General features: G+C 40.1%; 3 protein-coding genes across 5 annotated transcripts in view; 2 read left to right on the top strand and 1 right to left on the bottom strand.

Annotated features, from left to right (window-relative positions):
• MIOS (meiosis regulator for oocyte development) lies at positions 1-13,773 on the top strand. Of its 3 annotated transcripts, none has more exons than XM_062605015.1 (11): positions 2-133; positions 1,048-2,414; positions 2,609-2,707; positions 3,597-3,854; positions 5,058-5,227; positions 6,914-6,979; positions 7,603-7,761; positions 8,496-8,648; positions 10,066-10,270; positions 11,337-11,466; positions 11,716-13,773. In XM_062605015.1, exons 2-11 carry the CDS (start codon positions 1,118-1,120, stop codon positions 11,810-11,812), a joined length of 2,634 nt encoding a protein of 877 aa, XP_062460999.1. In that variant the 5' UTR covers positions 2-133; positions 1,048-1,117; the 3' UTR covers positions 11,813-13,773. The 3 variants fall into 3 exon arrangements, with proteins under 3 accessions (XP_062461001.1, XP_062460999.1, XP_062461000.1); XM_062605016.1 differs by lacking the exon at positions 2-133 and adding an exon at positions 236-354; XM_062605017.1 differs by lacking the exon at positions 8,496-8,648 and having other exon boundaries at positions 1-133.
• Positions 13,774-16,270: 2,497 nt separating this feature from the next.
• RPA3 (replication protein A3) lies at positions 16,271-19,901 on the bottom strand. The gene is made up of 4 exons (XM_062605019.1): positions 19,783-19,901; positions 19,406-19,480; positions 17,671-17,779; positions 16,271-16,778 (listed from the first exon to the last, which is right to left on the bottom strand). Exons 1-4 carry the CDS (start codon positions 19,879-19,881, stop codon positions 16,696-16,698), a joined length of 366 nt encoding a protein of 121 aa, XP_062461003.1. The 5' UTR covers positions 19,882-19,901; the 3' UTR covers positions 16,271-16,695.
• UMAD1 (UBAP1-MVB12-associated (UMA) domain containing 1) overlaps positions 19,847-24,737 on the top strand; it is an 82,948-nt gene continuing 78,057 nt past the window's right edge. Inside the window, exon 1 of the mRNA XM_062605018.1 lies at positions 19,847-20,018. Coding sequence (XP_062461002.1) covers positions 19,847-20,018 — 172 coding nt within the window. The remainder of the gene's footprint in view (positions 20,019-24,737) is intronic.

Below are 24,737 nucleotides of genomic sequence, written 5' to 3'. Positions count from 1 at the left end.
CGCACCGTAGGGGGAAGCGGTCGTGCGTCTTCAGTGCTTCCTTCTCTGCCGGCCGTGCCGGCTGGCGGCGGGTCGCCGCCGCCTCCTTACCCTGGCTGCAGCGGTAGCGGTGTCGGAGGGCCCCTCGGGCTGGGTGAGCACAGCCGCGCGCGGAAGGGGGGGTGGGTGCGTTCCTGCCGCCAAGGCCGTGTGCCCGCAGGTCTCGGCAGCCGCCCCTGAGAGGAAAGCGGCGAGCAGGATGGGCTGCGGCCCTGTCACGGCGGAGTCCGGCCGGGGCGTGGGCATCAGGAGGCCCAGGAGGAGTAAATTCGCTCCCTTTTCGTACTTCCCAATCGCGTGTGTGCCTCTCTCCAGGTACAGAAGGTGTTTATAGGGTGTGTGGGCTTGTTTTGTATATAGGTATGTGTGGTGGTTCTGGGCACGCAGTTGCTGAAAGTGTAAATGGTCTTTAACAAGAGTGCCCATTTATGAATGCTGTTAGGCCAAACGTGAATGAAGAGAAGGTAATGCTGGGGCAGAAGGTCGATTTGGAGCAGTAGAATAAGATAAAGAGTGAAAAGTTGTATTTCTTTAGAAATCTTTAAAGAGGGCAAGCCTTTCCAGGCTGTGGAACAGACTTCAGACAAAACAGGCAGACTCTAATTTTTCTCTACGAGTGCACTTCAATTAGAGTGATTTTCTCTGCATGTTTTAGGGAGTGTCCCTTTACCAGCAGCACACCCATGTATTATGCTACATCACATCTCAGCTAATCCTGTTTTAAGATTAATATGCGTGTTGAGTTTGTAAACACAGCAAATCCTGCTGTCAGGTTTGTAGGTGGCTCTGTTGGCTCTGTCTCTGTAGGAATACGCCAGCAAAAACAGTGAGCTGTGGGGAAAGTGATGTAATGAAGAGAATGCTTCAGGTTTCGGCCTGGAATTCGTATGTGTTAAACCCCTGGGCTAAATGTTGTTCAGAGCCATATTTTTGTTTGTTTAAAGATGATCTCAGATTACAAAGGAATGTGGGTTTTGATAACGTTCGTACAACTTATTCTCTCAACAGTTTCCATATGCATGGATATCACCTGATTCTTCTCACAAGAGCTTAAATTGTGTGTAAACCTACCCTAAACATGAGTGGCTCCAAACCTGATATTCTGTGGGCCCCGCACCATGTTGACAGATTTGTTGTGTGCGATTCGGAATTGAGCCTTTATCACATTGACTCTGCTGTAAGTTCAGAACTCAAGGCGGGGTCCTTGCGATTATCGGAAGAAACAACAGCTACGCTATTGTCCATAAATTCCGATACACCGTACATGAAATGTGTGGCTTGGTATCCAAAGTACGATCCTGAATGCCTCCTTGCTGTTGGACAGGCCAATGGTCGAGTGGTTCTTACTAGCCTAGGTCAAGACCACAACTCAAAATGTAAAGATTTAATAGGCAAAGAATTTGTTCCCAAACATGCGAGGCAATGCAACACCCTTGCATGGAACCCACTGGATAGTAATTGGCTTGCTGCTGGGTTAGATAAACATCGAGCTGACTTCTCAGTGCTCATCTGGGATATCAGTAGCAAATATGCCTCAGAGACTGCAGTTGCTACAGAGAAAGTAAGACTTTCATCAGGAGATGCAGAAGCAGGACTGGTAGTAACAAAGCCATTATATGAATTAGGTCAGAACGATGCTTGCCTCTCTCTGTGTTGGCTTCCACGGGATCAGAAGCTGCTTTTAGCTGGAATGCATCGAAATCTGGCTATTTTTGATCTGAGGAACACAAGCCAAAAAATATTTGTAAACACTAAGGCTGTCCAGGGAGTGACTGTTGATCCCTATTTCCACGATCGTGTAGCTTCCTTCTATGAAGGTCAGGTTGCTATATGGGATTTAAGAAAGTTTGAAAAGCCTGTTTTGACCTTGACAGAGCAGCCAAAACCCTTAACAAAAGTTGCGTGGTGTCCAACAAGAACAGGACTGCTAGCTACTTTAACAAGGGATAGTAATATCATTAGGCTGTATGACATGCAGCATACTCCTACCCCTATTGGAGATGAGACTGAGCCAACAATAATTGAAAGAAGTGTCCAACCATGTGAAAACTACATTGCTTCGTTTGCCTGGCATCCCACAAGTCAAAATCGAATGGTAGTAGTGACTTCCAACAGGACTATGTCTGACTTCACAGTTTTTGAAAGAATTTCTCTTGCATGGAGTCCAGTGACCTCCTTAATGTGGGCTTGTGGACGACATTTATATGAGTGTACAGAAGAAGGAAAGGCTAGTTCCTTGGAAAAAGACATAGCAACCAAAATGCGGCTCAGAGCTCTGTCAAGGTATGGTCTTGATACCGAACAAGTTTGGAGAAATCACCTCCTAGCTGGAAATGAAGATCCTCAGCTGAAATCACTTTGGTACACTCTGCATTATATCCTTTATTTTATACCCTGAAGAAGTAATATGCCTTTATATGTAAACCACTTCTATGAAATTCTTGAAAATCTTTAATGCAACATCCTGTAAATACTTTGTATGTGTTAATATAATGTGACTTTAAATTAAAAAATAAAAAAGTTTTTTAAATACTTGGGAAAAAATTAAGCTTCCTATACATGAAAATACTTATGAAGCAGTACACTGAAGATATGGATCAAAAACTTACAGGAAACAAAGGTCCCTTAGTTTATGCTGGCATTAAATCAATTGTGAAGTCATCTTTGGGTAAGAATATTCCAACTTTGATAAGTTCTGTTGTAATATGCTTACAGAATGATGCATTCATGGGTTTGCCTTTAAAAATTGTTGAAAGAGGCTATTTCAAAATAGAGAAAGTATTTGTTTGTGTTTTAATACAAGTAATTTAACAGTTTATGTTACAGTAATTCTGAGAATTTTCAGTGTTCTTGGAAAGTCAGTGACAATGAAAACAAGTATCCTTGGAGGTAAATCTTCAACTGAACTATTCCAAGTGTAGTTTTTGACTATGGCACTGAAAATTCTTGCTCCCCACTTAACTGTTATGTTTTATTTGAAGTGCTACACAGGGGTGTAGTTCTTTACTGTGGTCACTGGGTAGGACATTTGTATAACTATGTTTAAATAAGCTGTCTGGACATCTCATGCCTCTCATGCTCAGAGAAGTTTTTATTAGGATAATCTAATATTTGAATCTTTCCTTCTTTATTTGTTATGTCTCTTATTAATGTTATGCTCCTTAGAGCAAAAAAAGTAACTCTTCAGTGGTGGGAAGGCTTCTAGCACATGGGTGCTTGCTAAGGAAAGAGCTGGTAGAACAGGTGCTAGGCTGTATTATGTATTTTCAAATTGGACACACTGACAACTCCTGTCAACTGCAACAGGAATTTCCAAAATCTTATGAGGTAGAGGATGGAAAAGTCTTACTGGGGGATATGTGACAAGTTACAATGCATGATTTTTGCATATCAAAATAATTTTGTGTATGCTGCTCCTTACCATGGAGTTTTTTGTAATGTTAAAGTTCTAAAATATGATACTTGGCTTTATGATGGAAATCTAAGTGTTGTGTTGTCATTGCAATTTAAATTTAAATTGTGGTTTAAGCATCATTTAACTTATTTCCCATTTCTAGGAACAACAGAGAACCTCAGGCACAGCAGGAGTGGATCTGATAGGCAGGCAGATATTATTCAGTATCTGAGTGAGGAAAGATCCTTGGCTTTGCAGCTTTGTGGGTGGATAAAGAAGGGAACAGACTTAGATGTGGAACCTTTTCTAAATTCATTGGAACAGGAAGGAGACTGGGAGCGAGCTGCTGCTGTAGCACTTTTCAACTTGGACATACGGCGAGCAATACAAATTCTAAATAAAGGGGCTTCCTCAGGAAAAGGTGTGTTTAGTATCTTTTATTTTGGTATTGAATCACCTTAGTAGATTTTTTTTTTCTGAAAACAGAGTTATATAGTATGAAAATTTGCCTGCTGTCTTACAGGTACTTGAAGTAGTTGTATTGGAGCCTGAGAATCTGGCAAATCCTGATATTTCACTCCTCAGACTATCATAAGCATTACTGTTTAGTTAAAATAGATTGTATGTTTCAATTTCCTACTGTTGCCTTCCACAGAAAGTGTTACACTCAGAAGTAGTGGGATTCTTTTGTTTTAATGGAGTTGCATCTTGGCCAGATGTCATGTATATCTGCTTCTATCGGGCTGTATGCCACTTCCTGCTGGTACAACAGCTGTGGAATAACTGAAATGTAATACTCAGGCTCTGCAGAAAACATTTGATTTTGAGTAATATTTGGTAAGAGTTGCAGTGTAGGAGAGAAAAGTTAAGACAATTGAGCCAGGAGACGGAGGTATTTTTGTTCTGTTTTCTTGCCAGTATTCCTCCTACAACTCCAATTTGCATCTTTGTTCTCATTAAATTTAAGACTGTCTTGCCACTAAAGTGGGTAGGTTAGACATGAAGGGAGCTGTTAAGGTTCTCTTTATTTTTAATATTGCCCCTTTTTGGTGGGGGAAGTGTGTGCTTTTCATGGGGAAAGTTCAGAGTAGAGACACACTGCCTTTTGATTCAAAAACAAAATTAAACTTTATGGCAGAATTAATATCTAGATGAAATAGATTTGATGTTTTTAGGAAACTTGTTAACTTTAAGGTGCTGTATGCAATTGTCATCCTTCAGCTAGGTCAGTTAAGTGATGGCTACATATACAGTCCTATGTTTTTACTTCTTGTGAATACAAATTATGATAAAGACAATCTTATCACAGTGATAGGAACACATTTAGCCGTTCAAAACTATTTAAAAATATTTCAACAACCAGAGTGTTGTTGCTTAAAATGTAACTCTGGCCGTCATGCACATGGGATTGTGTCTTCTAGAGCTGTTACCTTACCTGAACAGAGGCATTTAAAGCAGACCCTAATAAATTATAGGGTATGTGTGTTTTATTTTATTTAGTTTTACTACAGTTTGTCTTGCATCCTGACAGAATGTTCTGTTTCAAGCTGATGCTTTCAATTACAGTTTTAATTGGATTTTTTTAACTTGAATATTATTTCACTGTTTGTTTTTAATTAATCAGGTGATTTGAACCTTAATGTTGTGGCAATGGCTCTATCAGGCTACACAGATGAGAAGAACTCACTTTGGAGAGAAATGTGCAGTACTCTTAGACTGCAGTTGAACAATCCCTACTTGTGTGCTATGTTTGCTTTCCTTACAAGTGAGTCTGGTTCCTATGATGGTGTTTTGGTGAGTAAACTTCTGTTTGTTAAAACTGCTTTAAGTAATAGGTGCCTATATATGTGTGTGTCTGTGTGTGCACACATATATGTAGGGGAAGTGCTTTATACTCTATGAATTAATTAGAATGTATTGACTTCTGATACTGTTGGGTAAGATTTTTTTCTGCTAAACAGACATATTAGTGAATAAAACATGCATAAACAGAGAAAATACTCAATATAGCTTACACATTTTTTAGAGGATTTTTTTTTTAGCGTGGGGTTATTGAACTACTAGAAACAGGTTATCAAAATAATTTAAGCAGGGGGAAAAGGGGAAGGGAGGTTCATAATGGAAATGCACAAAACAATAAGTACAGGGGATTTTGCAAGAGTTTCATTAGCTGTATATGCATTGGATTGTATTTTTTCTTGTGAAGCTATTCTGTTAAGTATTTCAACACAGTGAAATTATTTTAAGTAAACATCTTCTGAATGTGGTATAAAATTGCCATGTGAAGAAGAAACTAAATCTTTAATTATGAGATACTTTGAGCCTTTGGAGGAGTAATACACTTGATCCTTGGTTAAATAACAACAGCAATACTGGATTCTATAGGAATTATTTAGCTCAAGGGAGGACTTCTGTAATGCAACAGGGTAATTGGCCTAAATCTGCTGAAAAGAAAGTTGTCATGCGATATGATGCTTTTAGGGTATTTAGAAAAAAAAAAGGGGGTGGGGAGGGGGGGAAATGTTTAAGAAACCCAAAAGAGAGAAACTTGAGTTTTTTTTCGTCAAGGGAGAATGTTCTGGTTCTCTGGATTTTACAGAATAATTTTATAGTTGTTTTTTATTTATGAATTGGAAACTGACAGATCACAAGGTGGGTTGTTTGGTTTGTTGTTTTTTTTTCTTAAGTTTACTTCAGTGAGACCTGTTGAAGTTTGTGTAAAAAAAATTTTGCCAAGCACATCTCCTTGTTTTGGCAGTGTTGATCACAGTTCCTATTCTGAGAACATCAGGAGGGAAAATACAGGCACAGCATAGTACTGGAATTTTATGTAGTCAAGGATTTATTTCTTTTTTTTTTTCCCTTCAGTGTCACTTCTACTAAAAGGATTAAAAAGCAGAAAGTAAATATTATTGCATTTCTGCACCTTGAGTGCCAATATTCTTGTGAGAAACCCGTGCTCTGGGTTTTTGGAATTAGTTTTTAGTTGCTTGAGGTTTTGGGTTTTGGGTTTTTTTTTGTTTGTTTGTTAACTTTTAATCATGATTTTTAGAAAGGATTTGGTGGTTAGGCTAGTTATTTTGTAAATATGGTAAATGAAGGTTTGTTTTCCTTCCCCCTGTGACTTGGTGGCATTCTTAGCTGTATGTGCTAGAAGCTCTAAGTCCAGCTCTACATGACCTGCAAAGTTTCTTTTTTTTTTGAGTTTCATTAACCTCGTAGGATGTTTTATACCAGGTTTTCCTGCCATTTGAGCAGATTATTCCTGTAGCTAGTCTTGCTCTGATACCTGTATCTGAGTTTCAGTGATTAATCTCAGATTTAGTGTTTGCTTTCTTCAGATGTGCCATTTTCTTTGTACATAATTAATTTCATAGTATTAGCTATACAATAGTGCAAATGGTCTGACTTTTACAAACAATGTATTGACAAGGTGGAAACTTGTATGTGATGGTGGTATTTCTGTGTTTCTCTCCAAAGTATGAAAATAATGTAGCTGTACGAGACAGAGTGGCATTTGCTTGCAAGTTCCTCAGTGATGCTCAGGTAAGTTTGTGGTTGCACATTTAAGCAAACTGTAAGGCAGGGCTTTATTTAGAGGTGGAAGAAACTCTGGGGTGGAGGGGTGAACAGTGGGAAAAGTCATGAGTGATCTGTCTCACTGCAATAGGATATAATCTGGTCTTCAGTTTGTACCTTCAGCTTGATTTGTTTTTTTGTTGTTTTTCTTGTTTATTTGAGGATTTTATTAGTATTCATGACATGCTAGTTTGCTAAATGCTGTTGCATTACCTTTATGTCTGTTTTTCTTGAATATTTGTACTTACTCAGTATTTATTTCCAGATGCTTATATTCAAATTAAGGCTTGGCTTTACAGCAGGAATGTTTTCATTTAAATTCACTAAAGTATTTAAATATGTAACCTACCTCTTTGCTCTTCCTATCAGGAGGCATAAAAATTTGTTGATAAATACTTGAATTCTTGCAATACAATAGATATAGCCATATAACTTTTTATGTGTAATGTCCGGCAAGCAACATGTTCTGTTAGCAGCTGACACTCTTAAATCTATCCAAATCATGAAAGTTTTGTTATATGCCAGTGTATGACAAAAGTTAGGAAAGGCTGAATAGATGGCAAAAGTTAAGTAAATTTTCTGTTTTGTAGCTGAACAGGTTTATTGAAAAGCTGACGAATGAAATGAAAGATGCTGGGAATTTGGAGGGAATACTGTTAACAGGGCTGACAAAAGATGGAGTTGACTTGATGGAAAGTTACGTTGACAGAACGGGAGATGTCCAGACAGCAAGCTATTGCATGCTACAGGTTAGTGTTTCACTCGTATCTTTATAGAGGAGAACTAAATACAGTTTCTGTAGCAGAATAATACTGCCTCTTGTGAACTAAAGTATTTTCTGTAATCAGTTGGGACAATATATATCATGTGTGTTTTGTGGAATCATCTGAAACAATCAGTGTTAACTATGAATATGTTTCTTCACTCTCCCTGGTTGAGATAGCTTGAGAGGATAGTAGGGGAAAGAGGCAAAAAGTAGCCCTTTTCACTAGCTGAACTGGGAATACCCATTCCCCTGCTTATTGCTGGTGTATTTTCAGAGAAGTTCATTATTTTTTTTTTGCTTCCAGGATTTTGACAAAGAACTGAGGTGAGTTTTTTTGTTTGTAGGCATTGGGTTTGGGTTTTTTTATGATGGACTTGTCTTGGTGCTTACAGTTGCAGCTGTTGCCAACACCGTGTTTAACTGCATATAATAACAATGATTTAGAATGTGTTATGTGACAGAATTTTGTAGTACTTCATCTGACAGACACAAGTTTTTAGGAGGACCTGGCAGCACAAGTACTTTCAAGCAGCGGCAGACTGGAGAAAAAAAATTATCAAATTTATGTTACAGTTTAAGAGAAAATTAATCTTTTTCTAAACAAACTACACTGTTATTTCTCATATCTTATTGTACGCTTTGTAAAGCCTTTTTAGAAGTAAGTAATACGTATTGTGTATCTTCAGCATGTCTGACATTTTTCCCTGCCTGCTTTAGGGTTCTCCATCAGAAGTACTTAAGGATGAGAGGGTTCAGTACTGGATTGAGAACTACAGGAATCTTTTAGATGCTTGGAGATTTTGGCATAAACGTGCAGAATTCGATATCCATAGGAGTAAGCTGGATCCCAGTTCAAAACCTTTAGCCCAGGTAAATGTAATTCTGGTATGAAGTATGACCAGTCCAGAAAGGAAGGTGGCCTGGTATTTCTATAGAAAAAAATTGCTGGCTGCAGATTGGCTTTCGTGAGGATTCATGTACAGAAGAAAGATTTCAGCTAAGGCTGCCCTAAAAATGGAGCTGAACTGTGGGTTGTTTGTTTTTGTTGTTGTTGTGGTGGTTTCTTTTTTTTGCTTCTTTTTTCCCTCCAGTTTTTTTTCTTTTTGTTTTTTTATTTTTATTTTTATTTTTTACACTTGATAACTGTTTTGACAGAGTGCAGAACTATTGTAAAAAAAATCCACATTTCTTCATCCCTAATCTAGGAAATCACTTTCCCGCCTTTTTCTTTCTTTTTTTGCCTTTTTTTTTTTTTTCTGTAGACCTTTTACTTTCAAGTACCAGGTTGTCTTTTAGAAACCGAATCTTTTCAACACCAGTTTTCTGATAAAACTGTTTGGGTCCCTTTTTCCTCCCATGATGAAATAAATAATGTCAGAGATGATTCATCCAGGTGAATTCAGCAACAGGGTGAGGATGATGTTGAAGCCAGGGACTTGAACCAAGAACTAGTTCAGATTAGCTCTGTTTTAATTGAGGTGGACCTCAGAGCTATTTTGAAGCTCTTGAACCGTAAACTGAAAGTGAAAAGCAACTTTCATTGTCAGTTCTGAACATGATCTAAACCAAAAACTAACGCCCTGTCCAAATGCTATCTACTTAACATCTGGTGGCATTTTTAGCCAACTTGATCTTACCACGGCACTTTCTGCTCTGCTACATATGTGCACTGCAAGCCTGAGGGCCCAGCGGTTACTGAGGAAGGCTATTTTTGAATTAATGTATCCATCAAAGCTGTTTAAGGAGAGCTGCATCCATGCTGCTCTAGGCAGGAGGGATTTTACTGCTCTTTCCTTATGTGATCAACATAAACAGCTCCTAAAGAGTTTAAAAAGTGCTCCTTGGATTTTTAAGTCAGAACTTGTGGCATAAGGTACAAAGAGAAAGATTATCAGGAAATTTCTCATGTTTGAGACTGGTCATAGAGTGAGTATAAGGAAGGAGAGACCACATTTAATTATACAGTAATTAGAGTAACCTTAGTTTCTTTCATGACTGCAGATACAGCTTTTTATTATCTTAAATAATACCTTTGCAAGTTGTCATAATTCTGCATGTTTTCATGTGCTTTTGAGGTAAGTGATCATCATTAAGGCCTACTTCTCATGACTGTGTAGCACATCTATAAGCCAAGATGGTAGAAATTCCTTCACAAGTCACCTTGGCTTTTCAGGCCACTGTCTAGAATATCTGGTAAATAAGTGTTTACTAGCTTGAACAAATTCACTCATAGGTGTAGCAAAAACGTAACCAAACAAAAAAATTAATGGGTTTTTGTTTTCTTTAGGTGTTTGTGAGTTGCAATTTCTGTGGAAAATCAATCTCTTACAGCTGTTCAGCTATCCCTCATCAGGGACGAGGTTTCAGCCAATATGGAGTTAGTGGCTCGCCAACAAAGTCAAAAGTTACAAGCTGTCCTGGTTGCCGTAAACCCCTTCCTCGCTGTGCACTTTGCTTGATAAATATGGGAACACCAGTTTCCAGCTGTCCAGGTATGATGTGCATTTTAGTTAATAAGATGGAGTACTTGTTAGAGGCCTAATAGGCCGTGTCCACTGGATGATCTTCTGTTGCACCTTTTTCTTTCCATCTGTACTCATTCTGTAAATATTCATTTGAGGGAGGAAGACCATAATTGAAAACGTGTTTATATCCCATCTGATTTTTATGATGAAACCTATGTCTCAGCAATTTGGTGTCAGACAGTATGCACAGTTACTGGGTTCTTACAGTTTTCCCAGTGACAGTGTCAGTGAAATTCCATGGTTAGAAGAAAAGATGCAAGTATTGTGGTGGTCGGTATTGTGAGCTTCAAAACTGTAAGAAATGGGAAGTGTGTTTTCTTGAGATGAATCGTAGGGATACTACAGAAATTATAGAATGTTTTCCAGACTTTTAGCTGGAAGAGAGGATAATTTAATGCGGTATTCTCTCTGTCACTAAGTATGAAAGAACATATGGATCATGTTGTCGCAGTTAAGAAATACTGTGACTAGAAAGAGTCTTTTGGTTCTACATGTCTTGGCTTCAGCATTATACAAGGTCTAAATGGAACTGATTTTGTTCATATTTTTAGGCCAGTCTTGTTACAGAGCCATGAAATTCTGTGCAGTTATCATCTCTTTATACATTTCTTCTTGTTCTTTCACATCTGTTATGACTTCTATATTATCATTCTTCCAACTCATAACTTGGATTTTGTTGATTTGTCTAAAGCAAACATGTCATGTGCAGTGAAACAGGCCCATAATTCAATGGAACATAATCACTGAAACATAGATCACTGTTGAAAGAGATTCTGTCTGTAAGATTTGCTTAATAGGCAAGTTTAGGATGCCTGTAAGACATGAAGCAACAGCTCAGCAATGTAATTCTTTGGCATTCCAACAGTTCTTTACTAACTTCTCTTTTACTGACTTGTGTGGCTCTTCTCAGGCCATTTCTTCACATAATGTTGCTAATTTCAAATTTATTCTAATAGTGTTACAGGGACTGAAATATAAAAGAAGCATAATGATTTACGAGCATGTTTGGGGTGGTGGGTTTGTTTCTGCACAGGAGGATCCAAGTCAGATGAAAAGGTGGATCTCAGCAAAGACAAGAAATTAGCCCAGTTCAACAACTGGTTTACTTGGTGCCACAACTGTAGGCATGGTGGACATGCTGGGCACATGCTTAGCTGGTTCAGGTAAGCTGATGTTAAAATCTTTCTTCCTTCCCATGTCTGTGCTGCATTGAGCAGGACATGCCTCTTTTGCTGTATCTATTATTATCATGTTTTGTTGGTTTAGAACATGTGCAAAACTTCGTTATGATGCTGAGTTTTTCTGAGCTACAATTAAGTATGTGCCCTTGCACATACAAATTGTAATAGATTACAAAATTACTGTTAATTTTATTTTACCCGTTTTTTCTTTTTTCTACTGTTGCTATCCAGGGACCATACTGAGTGCCCAGTTTCTGCCTGCTCTTGTAAGTGTATGCAGCTGGATACAACAGGGAATCTCATTCCAGCAGAGACTCTCCAGGCATAAATACTGCTTGAAAACGTGAAGTTTTCTTGTGGATCTCCATCATAGCCCAAGCATATATTTTATGACAAAGGTCACTTCCTGACTCTGAAAAAATAAATTGCTATCGGGTTAGTATAGTAAAATGCTGTGTGTATGACTGTGCTTGGTAGAGGCAGGTATCTGTGAAATGAGCCTCTGGGTGTGGTATGTGGTCCTTTTTCAGAGGATTGAAACAGTTCAGCTCAAAAGCACTCCTGGAATTATGGACTCTTTGGATTTCCTGAAATCTGAAGAACTTTTAATAAAAAGGCTTTCAGGGTAGTGCTGGTCGGCCCTTGTATTTGTTTTCCAAACAAACCAGTGTTTATATGCTGTGAAAGTGGGCCTTCAAAATAAACACCTCAAAAGTGTTCTTCACAAGATGCAGTGACTCTTCCATTATTTGATCACACTTTCTTGTATGCAAATGAGTTTCCTTGAAAGTTCATTCAAAGTGCCACTGTTAATTGTACTCTGAAGACTTATTTTAAAGAGAAATCAATTTCTTTCTGCTCCCACATTTTATTAATAGTAAAGCAGCATGTTTGCAGTTCAAGGTCTTCATTTACCTACATACCTAGCTGATGTGAATTTTAATGCTAAAGAATTGGGGGTTTGTTTCCTAGTGACGTCTATCCCAGAGAAGAGTTCCCTGAAAAGCCACGTGTCTGTTTCAGTGCAGAGTGCAGGTAAACTGGGGGGAGGTTTCATTTGATTATTTTTTTAATGTAGTACTGTGAAGATCTGAAGTCTCAAGGACTGGAGACTTGTAAATATTTAAGTTTTAAACTACATGCTGAATTTTGTCTTCAAATGTATTTGAGGACTTTTGAATAGTCAGCATTTCCCTGTACTTCTGAAATATGCTGGGAAGTGTGAAATGAACCTATATAAATCCTGCTTCTGGTCACTAGCGGATACCAGTCTGCTCCATAATGGCGGCACAATTTTAGGTCATTGAACCAAAGTAGTCCTAGATGTTACCAGCTGGAATTAGGCTTATTTATTAACTTGAGAGAGATACAGTGCTATTTTGCTAATGCTGTTCTAGGAGCTGATTGGTATTGTTGTCCTTAATTTTATAGGCAACAAAATTCACACAAATTAGGGGGAAAAAAAAAAACCTGTTTTAAGGTATGTGATAATAACATCAGTTTACTTGGTGTGTGTTTATTTACTGATAGAAACAGTATATGAGTTACTTAACACTTGCGTACTACAAAATACTAAATGGAATGCTAGCAATAAACTGGTACTGTATTGCCAGGACTGTGAAAATGGCTGTTTTAAAAGAGAATATATTGTAATATACCACTAGTTCAAAGTGCTCTAGTGCAGTTGCAACATGATAGAATGTAGAAGTGTTTTCTGCAGATGTACACAATTCCATTCAGGGCTTTGGGTTGTGTCTTATGGTTTAGCGCTGATGTTGTAATACGTCTTCTGCATCTATTCTGATCTAAAATTCTTGCCTAATTGACAAAGATCTTTTTTAAGCTAAAATCTAAGAGGTACTTGATATTTGTAGGCATGGGAGAGCAGTTACTTTTTTTTTTTTTCTTGTTGGGAGTATTTATTTCCTTTTCCAGTATATTTGCACACTTCATGTTGCTGTTGAAGAACTCTTCAAAATGTTCTCCATTTATAAATGTAACCTGGGGTTTACTGTATCGTACCCTATTTATATAAATACAGGCAATAAAACTTCTGCTTTATGGAAATGAGGATTTGTAAGTGTCAAGAATATGTTTTTATTTCTCTGTAGTAACAACATGTAGTAAATTTTCCTGATATTTCCATGTCCAGGTGAACACAACTATTAACTTACATTGTCTCATCTTTTTATGAAAAGAAAAACTCATTTGTAATGTTTTCAACTTGACTGTACCTGTTCATGTCAAATTCTGTCATTTCATTAAACTAGGTGCTTGCTTTGATACTCAGCATGTCTTTGAAAGGTTTTGTATCCATATTCCAGTACAGTATAACTACCAGTTTTGGCTGTTGTAATTGGTGATCAGGCTCTCAGACAAGTAATTCCACTATTTACGAAGTAGAGGTGTATGTTTTTTAATGATTTTTTTTTTTTGGTGGTTTTGCTTTTACATTTAAAAAGCTGTGATTTGGGGGGTGATCTATTGTCTTCTAACAAAAATGATAGCTCCAGACATTTTAATAGCTGCAGTTACTTTTACATTTACTGTTTTGATATCTGCTTAAATCTCAGTTAATTAGGTAAAAGTGGCCTTGTGTGCCAACATGGTTTGACACTGTGGTTCATGCTGGTTACATTTCTGTATTTTAATTTCATTATATGCTCCGGCCTTGCCTCCCTTCCCTGATTAAGCACAAGCACTTCCTCACTGTATGCACAGGATGCTTGCATTTGAGTACAGTGTGAGTTGTACATGTGTCCGCGCCTGAGCAAGGACAGTGGAGCAGTCCTGATGATGGTGACCAGGGTCATCTAGGAGTTTAGTGATTGCCAGGCAAGTATGCAGTGACATCCCACATGAGGTTTCACCTCACCTGCGCGCAGCCCTAGAGCTTAGTGCATGATGCACTGCTGCATTCCGGTGCCTTCCCCTGGGCATCCTCACTACAAGGGAATTTCTGTCCTCTGGCAGACACCCTTTCTGTACCACATTTGTGTTTTCTAGTTGTTTCCTTAGATTAGGATCCTGCCAACTCTCCCAGATGTTACAGGAGAAGGCAGTGTGGCACTGTTCCACATGCCAAGGTTAGGAAGGCTGCTCCAAACCTTCGCTTGGGAAGTGCAGGGGGAAAAAGCCAGGTCCCTAAGATCCGTCACAAGTGTGGGAGCTGCAGGCTCACTGCTGTGCTACAAATGACAGGAACTTCTCCCAGTCAGCCCTGTTACATCATTGATATACTCTCCCAGATTCCCATCCTTTATCACACCCACATCCTCCCAAAGCAACTGCTGACTCCTGTTTATACCTTCCATTACTGGATCTTCTGCTGTCCTGTTTTTGGTGACACACCTCTTCTGTGTTTGTGATAGAATTGCTCTGGTGACTCCCCTCTGGTCAGTAACACATGAAGCCACTACTTCCCAATTTACTATCTACCAGCTGTAGCAGTTTCTCACACCTTCACCTTGTTAGTGCCATCCTCCAGACAGCAGGCTCCATGGCTATTCCTTTCCCCTCGATACATGGAATGACTGGCAATTTCCCACACCTGATAAATGCATATGTGACCTGAGCATTATTTTAACATCAAGAATATTTCACAGTTCCTTGCATTGCTGTCTTACTGGTACAGCTATATATAGCCAGGGTAGGCTGTTTATTCACAACCCTTGCCAGAATATCGAGAAGTAGATGAAGAGCATGTAGTGGAAACTTGAAGTTGTACACTGCTTGCCTAGCCACATATCATTGTTGCATGACTGTGTAAGTAAGAGTGTTGACCAACAAAAAGAAACTGGAGCATTTCCCACTTGGATTCATTAAAACATTTACACACAGGCCCACCCATCCAAGGATGGTCTCTGTGGGGGGGGTGAAGTGGTGTAGCCATCTAATGGTAGACTGGTTTATCAGGCCTGGATGATGTTTGCTTGGTAACTGCATGTAACATTTTACAGAATATATGTACAAGCATAAATACCAGTTTTCTAAAGTAGAATCAAAGACTTTTAAATGCTAGGAAAACATACACACAGTTACTAAAATGACTTTTTTTTCCTACTGAGCACTAAAATACAGTGGTAATAGTGCTACAGGACAGAGCATGGCTTCATGCCATGCTGACCTTATGTTCTTTTTTGCTGTACAAGACTGACTCAGGTTTCATAGAACTGTAGAATCAACCAAGTTGGAAAAGATGTTTCCTTCCCAGTGGCAGTAACTTTGTCATTATCTTGTCTTCTGAGTAAAGGGTGGGGAGGGGGGGAGGAATCATCTGTTATCTTGATCATCCACCCAGTTTGTAGTAACTTTAATAAGTAACCGTTGAAACATAAGTTCCTTGACTGAAAACACAGATGTGTATAAATAAGCACAAAGCCAGCCATCTGTGTAAGGCACTAACTCTAGCTGTTAAACCTGAAACCTCTTTGTAGAAAAGGTTTAGTTAAAATACAATGAAATACTTCATTAATTCACAGAGAATATTTCCAAAGTTAGATTTTCCTTTGACTGTGTTACCGCAAGAGCTGTAAGAATTCTGCTATGTGCTGTAAATAGCCTGGATAATAAGAAAATTGGGATGTGTTTGGAAGTTTACATGGTTAAGTCATCACTTAGACTCCCACCAAAAACAAAGGTTGTGATGGAAAGTCAACTGCACTTGAAATCCCCAAGCCTACCTAGACATCTTCCAAGTGTTGTTTAACATCAGAGCAAGAGTAAGTACCTCGTACTCGACTTTCTTAAAATTACCTGTGTCTGCTAAAACAGGAGTCACCACATATCACTGAAAAAGCCCACTTTTTTATTGGAGACCATTTCCAAGATGCAAAATACCCCTTGTGTTCAAAAGATTTTATACCAAAGCAAATGAGACTAAAAAAAGATCTTTACATTAAACCCCCACCAAATGTCCTCAGTACAAGTTTCCTGTAAAAAGGTAACCTTTACCAATAACAACACAAAGTTGGTTACAAAACTTCAGTTTCTAGCAAGACCAATCCTGCAAGAGAACACCCCTCAAGGGTGCAAAAGAGTTATATACAGACAATGAGAGAGCCGCAAAAGTGTTCTCCTTGCTGAACAAATACATTTGCAAAGAAATCATTCCTCAGTGGCAATACGTGGCGCATGTATTAGCATCTTTTCAGTGTATTGGTGGGAAATAAATTCAACTGTTACCATGCTGTCAATGTATGCAAAGAAAAATCAAGTGTTCCTCTCAGTACCAAATGGGTAATATTCAGGGAATTCATGAATAATTTTTAGTGCTTCATCGTATAGTTCCAGATCTGAAAGAAGGCAAAGAAAATTGTTGTGATGCGTAAGCTAAATTCCCCACAAGCAAATGAGAGCATTAAAGCTCTGCTTATTTCAAAACACTCTAGCTAAGTGTTCCCAGAGCCCCTCATCCTCCCCAGTTTTCTCCAAGGCAGCAACCTCCCATTGCTTGCTTTTTGGAAGGTTAGTTTTAGGTCTGCGAGCTGTACAATCACACAAGGTCCAGTGTAATGCAAGAACCACGTGGTCAGGAGTGAGAGAATAATCAGAATTATCTAGGCTGGCTCCCAACTTCAAGTCAGTCCCTAGTTTGACAGTAAAATGGTATATTTTGTGCAGGATTTTTCCCATGACACTCAACTTTCCCACATTTTACTGCACATCTGGCAGCTTGAAAGACCTTGTCCATAAGCAAAGATAAACAAGGTTTCCCTTTTTACTTACAGAATCATAGAATAATTTGGGTTCGAAGGGACCTTGAAGCTTATCTAGTTCCAACCCCCCTGCCATGGGCAGGGGCACTTCCCACTAGATTTGGTTGCTCAAAGCCCCATCCAGCCTGGCCTTGAACACTGCCAGGGATGGGGCAGTGACAATTTCTCTGGGCAATCTGTTTGAGGGTCTCACCACTCTCATAAAAAAGAATTTCTTCCTAATGTCTAATCTAAATGTACCCTCTTTCAGTTTAAAACCATTCCCCCTTGTCCAGTCACTGCACGCCTTTGAAAAAGTCCCTCTTCAGCTTTCTTGTAGGCTCCCTTTAGGTACTAGAAGGCTGCTACCAGGTCTCACTGGAGCCTTCTCCAGGCTGAACAAGCCCAACTCTCTCAGCCTGTCTTAATTACTTATTCAAGAACTAAATACAAACTCAAAATGAACATTATAATGTATATTCTTACTTACCAAATGGACTTTTATCTTCTCTGAACTGGACATATGACATGCACATAATGGTTGCTTGATTTGTTACTCTTCCAACGACTTCAATAACTCCTGAGATCTCTTCATCTAGCTAGAAAACACAAAATATAAAATTAGTATTACTAAATTAATTAGCTGCTGCCTCCAGTTCATAGCACTTAAGCTAGGAACTCTCCACAACTGATTGTTCAGTTTCTGTTCCCTATCAAACAGTACAGGACTACTGAACAGCCATGTCCCTCTCCCAGAAAAAGCCACAAAAACCTTGAACCACTTATAGATTTAGCTTTTGTAACAGGCAATTCAGTACTGACACACACACACAAAAAATACAAAGAAGCATCAGAAGGAAGATAACAGTTTATAAGCATATAGAAGTGTTATTTAATCGCTGAAGAGAGACTGAAGAAGACAGCAGAATACAGTTTTTAATGCCCCGCATTTAAACCTGACAAAATTATAGAACTCTGTAAGAGGTAAGGAGGTATCATATACTGCAGAGAGCAGTTCCAGTATTCCAGATTCAAGAGGTATAATGGGAAATTATTTCTGAAGTAATCTGTCAGTGAGTGTTCAGAATACAAAGATACCGACAATACAAGCTTTTGGTTGAACAAGGAAAATAAAGAAAAAACCCAACAAAACAGCTAAAACTTTAACCTTGTTCCAAAACTGTATAGCTTAAAGATGTTTTCTTTCTTTTCTAAGATTCTAATTTTAAGAGTGTGGTACTATTTCAGTAATGTTCTTCCAATATCTAACACATACTTTTAATTTTCTAGCAAATCTCCTGGCACCCAGCAATAGATTCCCTCTCCTCCCCACAATTTTGTATTTCTTTTTTTGAAAGGAGGAGTGACACATACATACAAAGGCATCTATTAAAGGGAAAAAGAAGTTAGAAAGCATCTTGGACGTCAGAGTGTACCATGTGCAATTATTTCACATGGGAATGGCACGATTTCTCAGCCTTTAACAACTTATTCAGAGAAAATGATGTAAAGACCACACACATGCTCAGTTAAAGCATTTACCATCACAATGAAATGAATCCCTTAATTACAACGTTTGTTACAGGGACAAAAAAAAACCCGTAAAGACAATAACAGGGTGTTATTCCTCTAGTAAGTGGTATGTGGTAACAAAGGAAGCAGTATTTTTCTGCAGTAGTTGCCAGCATATCTTATACCCACTGCATTAAGGATGCCTCAAGCTAACTATGAAGTTTACTGGAATGCTATGGCAAGTGCTACACAAGCATATAGAAATGTCAACTCAAAATACTCATGAGAAAACCATATTCTTGGGGTTTCTTGATTATCTTTACAAAATCTGCTAGGCATATAAAGGCAATAAGAAAAAGGGAGGAAAAAGCAAAATTAAAATAAAGCTAATACATGCAGTGGCATATATGACACTGCAAACAATGAACACAGTAAGACAAATTAGCAGACAGGGATGTGTCTGACAAGGAATGAGCTGCTGCTCTCAACATCAGCTGATGAAGACCAAGGTGGCTCCTGACATACTGCATGGAAGCTGGAAGATGTAAGAAGAGGCAATGAAACAGTTGGAAAAGGCAGAAACCAGGCATTATTTTTTTTTCCTGACTAAAAACTCAATGCATGTTAAGGCTTGCACAGGTTTCAGAAGGGACAAAACCTCCGGGATCCACAAGAGGCAACATCAAGTACTTCCACGGCATTCCTGAACTTACAGGGTCGCTCAGCTCCACGGTCGTGTGTTTTCCGTTCCCATCCGACAGCACGAAGAGCTTCCCTGTCGGGTGTATCTAGAAGAGACACGAGGCCCGTGCTCTCAGAGGGCGGCGGGCTGCAAGCGTTACCGGTTCAGCCGCCCCAGCCGGACCGGCGCGGAGGGCCTCTTCCCGGAAGATCAGACCGTTACAACCGCCTGCCGCCCTACCCCCGGGCCTGCCCGCAGCCGCGGCCTCCCTCAGGACAGCGGCCGCTGCACCAGGCACGGCCACAGCGTCCCCTCGCAAGGCCCCAGGCGGGAGTGCACCCCTGGGCAAGGCCTTACCCCACCCCAACCGCCCCCAAGGGCAGCAGTGACCGCCAAGCAGACCCCGACCTTCTCGACGCGGCCCACGAAGCAGACGGGCTGGCCGATGAACTGCGCCAGGTGACTGGTGGCGATGCGGTGCCGCGGCACCTGGTGGACGTCGCCCATGGCCGCACAGCTACCTGCCCTTCGCGGGAGGAAGTGGCGTCGTTACCCTGGCAGCGCCAGGATTTTGGGAAGGGGGAGGAGGGGGATAGCGGCACGCCTTCCCTTTTGCCCGACGCGACCCGGAAGAGGTGTTGGAGGTTGGTGAGTGGCGGCGGTATGGGGTGGCGGGGCCGGGGGTGATGGCGTTGTGAGTGTCGCTGCTGTTTAACGGCCGTCCTCTTCCAGCCCTGACATTTAATCCTTTTCGCTTAAATTACCTCGCGTTTTCCCTCCCCTAAGGGCCGTCTTCCCTCTCCCTTTAGATACTGGATCCCCTCAGGTCACCGCTGCCGAAACCAGGCCTTCCCAGCCCCGGTTTCTTAACCCCCGTTTGTTTTATAGGCTGTAGCTGATGTTCGAAACGTTGTGTGGTACGGCTGTGATACGCATGTGTTTCCACAGCACACGAGTATAAAGTGGGAGACTGGGGAGCAGCTCTGCAGGAAGGGAGGTGGAGGTGCTGGTTGACAGCAGGGTCGGTGTGAATCAGCAATGTGTCCTGGCAGCCAGGGGGCTGGGTGCATCAAACACAGAATAATCAGCTGGTCAAAAGAGAATCTTATCCCACTGTATTCAGCACTGGTGCGGCCTCCCACTGTTCTGTGTGTGTGCAGGTCTGGGTCCCACAGTTTAAGAAGGATGTGAAGGTACTTGGCTGCGTCCAACAGAGGGCAACAAAGCTGGAGACGGGGCTGGTAGGCATGTCCTGTGAGGAGCGGCTGAGGGTACGGCGTTTGTCTAGTTCGGAGAAAAGGAGGCTGAGAGTTGACCTGGTTGCTCTCTACAGCTTCCTGAAACGGGGAAGGGGAGAGGGGAGTGTTGATCTCCGTGGTATCCAGTAACAAGATGTGTGGGAATGGTTCAGAGCTGCCCTAGGCGGGGTTTAGACTGGACATTAGGAAGCATTTCTTTACTGAGAGAGTGGTCAAACACTGGAACAGGCTGCCTAGAGAGGTGGTCAATGCCCTAAGCCTGTCAGTGCTTAAGACGCATTAGGACAGTGCCCTTAATAACATGCTTTAACTTTTGGTCAGCCTTGAAGTGGTCAGACAGTTGAAGCAGATGATTGTTGTAGGTCCCTTCCAACTGAACTGTTAATTTAATTCCTTTTCATTTCACCATTGAAAAGCTTATGCTTGATCCCCATGATATGGGAACTGATGAACGTAAGCCAGAGCTAGCATCTGGATGTGGCACTCTCACCACGTCTTGGCTTTTTCCGTGTGTTTTTCCCGTCTGTTGGTGGAGAGGTTCCTCCCAATTGCCCTTGTGACAAAGGCAGCTGATGGTATCCTGGGCTACATTAGACATAGTGTTGCCAGCAGGGGGAGGGAGGTGATTCTTCCCCACTACCTACCTCTGGTGAGGCCACATTTGGAGTGCTGGGTCCAGGTTTGAGTCCAAGATTAGACATGGGCATACTAGAGCGAGTTCAGTGAAGGGCCACAGTGGTTAAGGGATTGGAGGATCTTACATATGAGGAAAGGCTGAGGGAGCTGGGACTGTTTAGCCTAGAGGAGAGAAGACTCGGGGGATCTTATAAACACATAAATACCAGATGGGAGGGTGGAAAGGGGACAGAGCCAGGCTCTTTTCAGTGGTGCCCAGTGACAGAACCAGAGGCAATGGCTGGCCACAAACTGAAACACAGGTTTCCTCTGAGTATCAGGAAACATCCTTTTTATCTGTGAGAGTGACCAAGCACTGGCACAGGTTGCCCAGGGGGGTTGTGGAGTCTCTATCCTTGGAGATATTCAAAAGCTGTCTGGACATGGACGTAGGCAGCCAGCTCTAGGTGGCGCTGCTTGAGCAGGAGGTTGGACAAGATGACCTCCAGAGGTGTGCCTTCCAACTTCAGCCATTCTGTGATTTCCTTTCTGTTTCCAGGACTGGTGTTCCAGGAAATAATTGAGAAAATCTAACTCTGCTCTGGCTTAAAAGGGCGATGCCAGCACTGTCTATGTGCTGTCTCTCTCTTCTAACCATCCACGGGTTAGTTCAGCTTGCTAACCAGCAGTTCAGCTTGCTAACTGGCACAAAGTGGTTTTTGTTAATTGTGTAGGTTAGTGATGTGATGGCTCAGCAAACTGAATCAGATTGCCAAGGAAGCAAGCTACCACCCAAAGCTGTGCAGAGTTAGCATGTGGCCAGGAAGGGGAGTGCTGTGGGGTTATATCTTCACTAGGGTGCAGCTGGTTGTTATCTCCTACATGTCACTATGCCATTCACCTTTTCAGTAGTTTATTTGCAAGAGAATATCCTCATCTCCTTAGCATATCCTCAGAGATTCTAAAGGAGAGATCTCAAGAGTGCACCAGTTGGAGCAAGATTCAGCAGGTTGCTCCAAAGTAGCTTTTAGGGCTATTTGTCTTCTATGTTTGAAGGGTCAACTGTTAGAAAAACATCTTGAAGTTCTTACAAATATGTGTCTGTATCATACTTAGCAGCTGTTGAAGGTTTGCAGTTAAAAAGAACTGTATGCAGGGAAAGAAGTGGGTTTCAACCTATTGAATGTTATATCTAATAAGCACCTTGCTTTCTATTTCAGCATTTTCTATCTTCAGGGTTTTGAACGTTGACATTGGTTTGAGTACTGTTATTTCACTCCGGGCTTTGCCTTTGTCACCAGTGCTTTTATGGTCTGACTTGATTGTGGTTATGTTTCGGGGTTGGGTTTTTGGTTTGGGTTTTTTTTTGTGATTCAGCATCTTTAAGTGGTTTTATACTATAGTAATTTGGGTTGCATAGTTCTTGGTATTTCTGCTTCCCTTAAATTCTATGAAAACTTTAAAAATACTAACATTTTATGTAAGTAAAGAAGTCTTTGTTAGTGTTTTGTTATATGTGTATACCTCTTGTCTTTGTGTTTCTTATCATACTTACTTTCTGTTTTTAAGAAGCACAAACTAAAGGAATATCACTAAAATTAATGCCAGTTAAAAGAAATTATATGTTGGTTTTTGGTTGGTTTTTTTTTTTTTTTTACTTCTTCACATAGTAACTTACACTGGGGCAAAAGCTTTTAAACTGTGCTTTTGGTGTCACAGAGAAATAGTTGTGACACACATGTTCTTGACTCTTAAATTGATTGTTTTCATGTCATAAGCAGGGCTGCACAAGGCTGTAAATGTCTTGCTCTATTTATGGTTGATATTTTATTGATCAATCACGGGAGATGTTAATATGGAAGAGAATTGCTCTGATGCTCTGTTTTCTTCTTCTATAGATTATATAGCTTAAACTGCTAAATGTGAAGTTATTCTGGTCCTTTCTTTAAGGTCAGTTTTGTATTTTGTTTTGACCACATTTCATCATTTATGTAATTCCTGGCACTGCCACTGCAATTCTGCTTTGCTGTATTCCTGGGCATCACCTCCTTATCTTGTCTGCATCTTTGTTGTTTTTAACATTAAATTACCTTTCTCTTCCTGTCACTTGTGAACATGCAGGAAAAAGCCAAAAAGTAATGTTAAATATGCTAGGATCTTCATTGTATTGCAAATTTTTATTGGATGTAACGTATTGGTTTGGCTCAAAGGTCACCCATACTTCTTGTCAAAGGAGACTAACAAAATGCAGGAGGAATAAATTAACCCCTTTGTGCAGCTCTGTAACTCATCTTTGTCCAATTTCACTTATGTTCTTGAGCCTCACAGAAGACAAAATATTTTTTGCAGCCTCACAAAATTGCTATAGTTCACAGTTTATTACTTGCTAATGTCAGAAGTGGTGCCAAAAGCATTTTCCTTACCTATCAATGATTGAGACTGGAGAAAGAAAAAATTGTGTTCACTTTTTGGTGAGGGGGAAACATGAGGAGAAGGGAATTGTATATTCCTACCAAGGGAGATTTTTATCTTTAGGCAGTGAATTCAATTTCAGGTCTCCTATAGAAATAAAATTAATCCCATCTGGCAGGGAAAAGTGCTGTGCTATATAGGAGAAATTACCACAGGAAAGTGGTACTATCTCTGAATGGTGGGTGTATTTTCTGTGATTTTGTGCTGACAGCTTTAAAAAAAACCTTGTAACTAAGTGCTTTTTGTCTCCAGTTTGTGTGACCGTGCATCCAGGTCCACAAACTTCAAGTGTAATTTTTACTCTCAAATGAAATTTGTGTGGAAACTGGTTGTTCAGTTAGCTTTTGTTAACTGAAACCTCATCTTACCTACAAGTAGTAAAACTCCAGCCTGATTCTGCAAGTGCTTAAACTGTGTTCTTATCTTCAAGAGCATGAGTGTTTCCATTCAGCTCTGTGTTTCTTTGTTGGACAGGGGCTTTGTTCTGGTTTTAACATGTAACTCAAGAAATTTAGTGGTTGCATTTCCCGTTGCTGGAAAGATTTATGTTAACTTTTGAAGTACAACAGTTTATAAAATTCTTAAGAGAAAATATCACAAATGTCCCAGCATTTCCTTTAACTATGTCATACATGCTCTATATTTTGCTTCTGTACCCCCCTTTTATTTTGTTATGTTTTGTTAATACTGTGTTCATCAAAGGTATTGAAATACAGCAAGTAGTAGTTGGCAAGCTCCTTCCTTCACATTGCTTATGCAGACCCAAGATCTACAGGCATGTTTTGTTCCTGGTAAACAGTGAAAGTAAGAAACTACCTCACTAAGCACATTAGTCTTTTTAATATGTGGATTCCTTACCACCTCCCCAGTGTTCACACCACAAAATACCATGCAGGCTGTTTTCTTACTGCTGGACCAGTGGTTTTAACAGCCTAAGAACTGAAGGCCCGAGCTTAGGAATACTTTTGTTAGCTTTGTTTTTCTGCTTCAAGCCAAAGGATATGTGGGGTGGGGTTT

The sequence above is a fragment of the Pezoporus occidentalis genome, unplaced genomic scaffold (genome assembly GCF_034315485.1).
Source record: "Pezoporus occidentalis ecotype Australia unplaced genomic scaffold, CSIRO_AGI_Poc_V1 ctg9, whole genome shotgun sequence".
Lineage (NCBI taxonomy): Eukaryota > Metazoa > Chordata > Aves > Psittaciformes > Psittacidae > Pezoporus > Pezoporus occidentalis.
The sequence above is the reverse complement of the archived record's forward strand: the minus strand, read 5'-3'. Positions and strand labels throughout refer to the sequence as shown.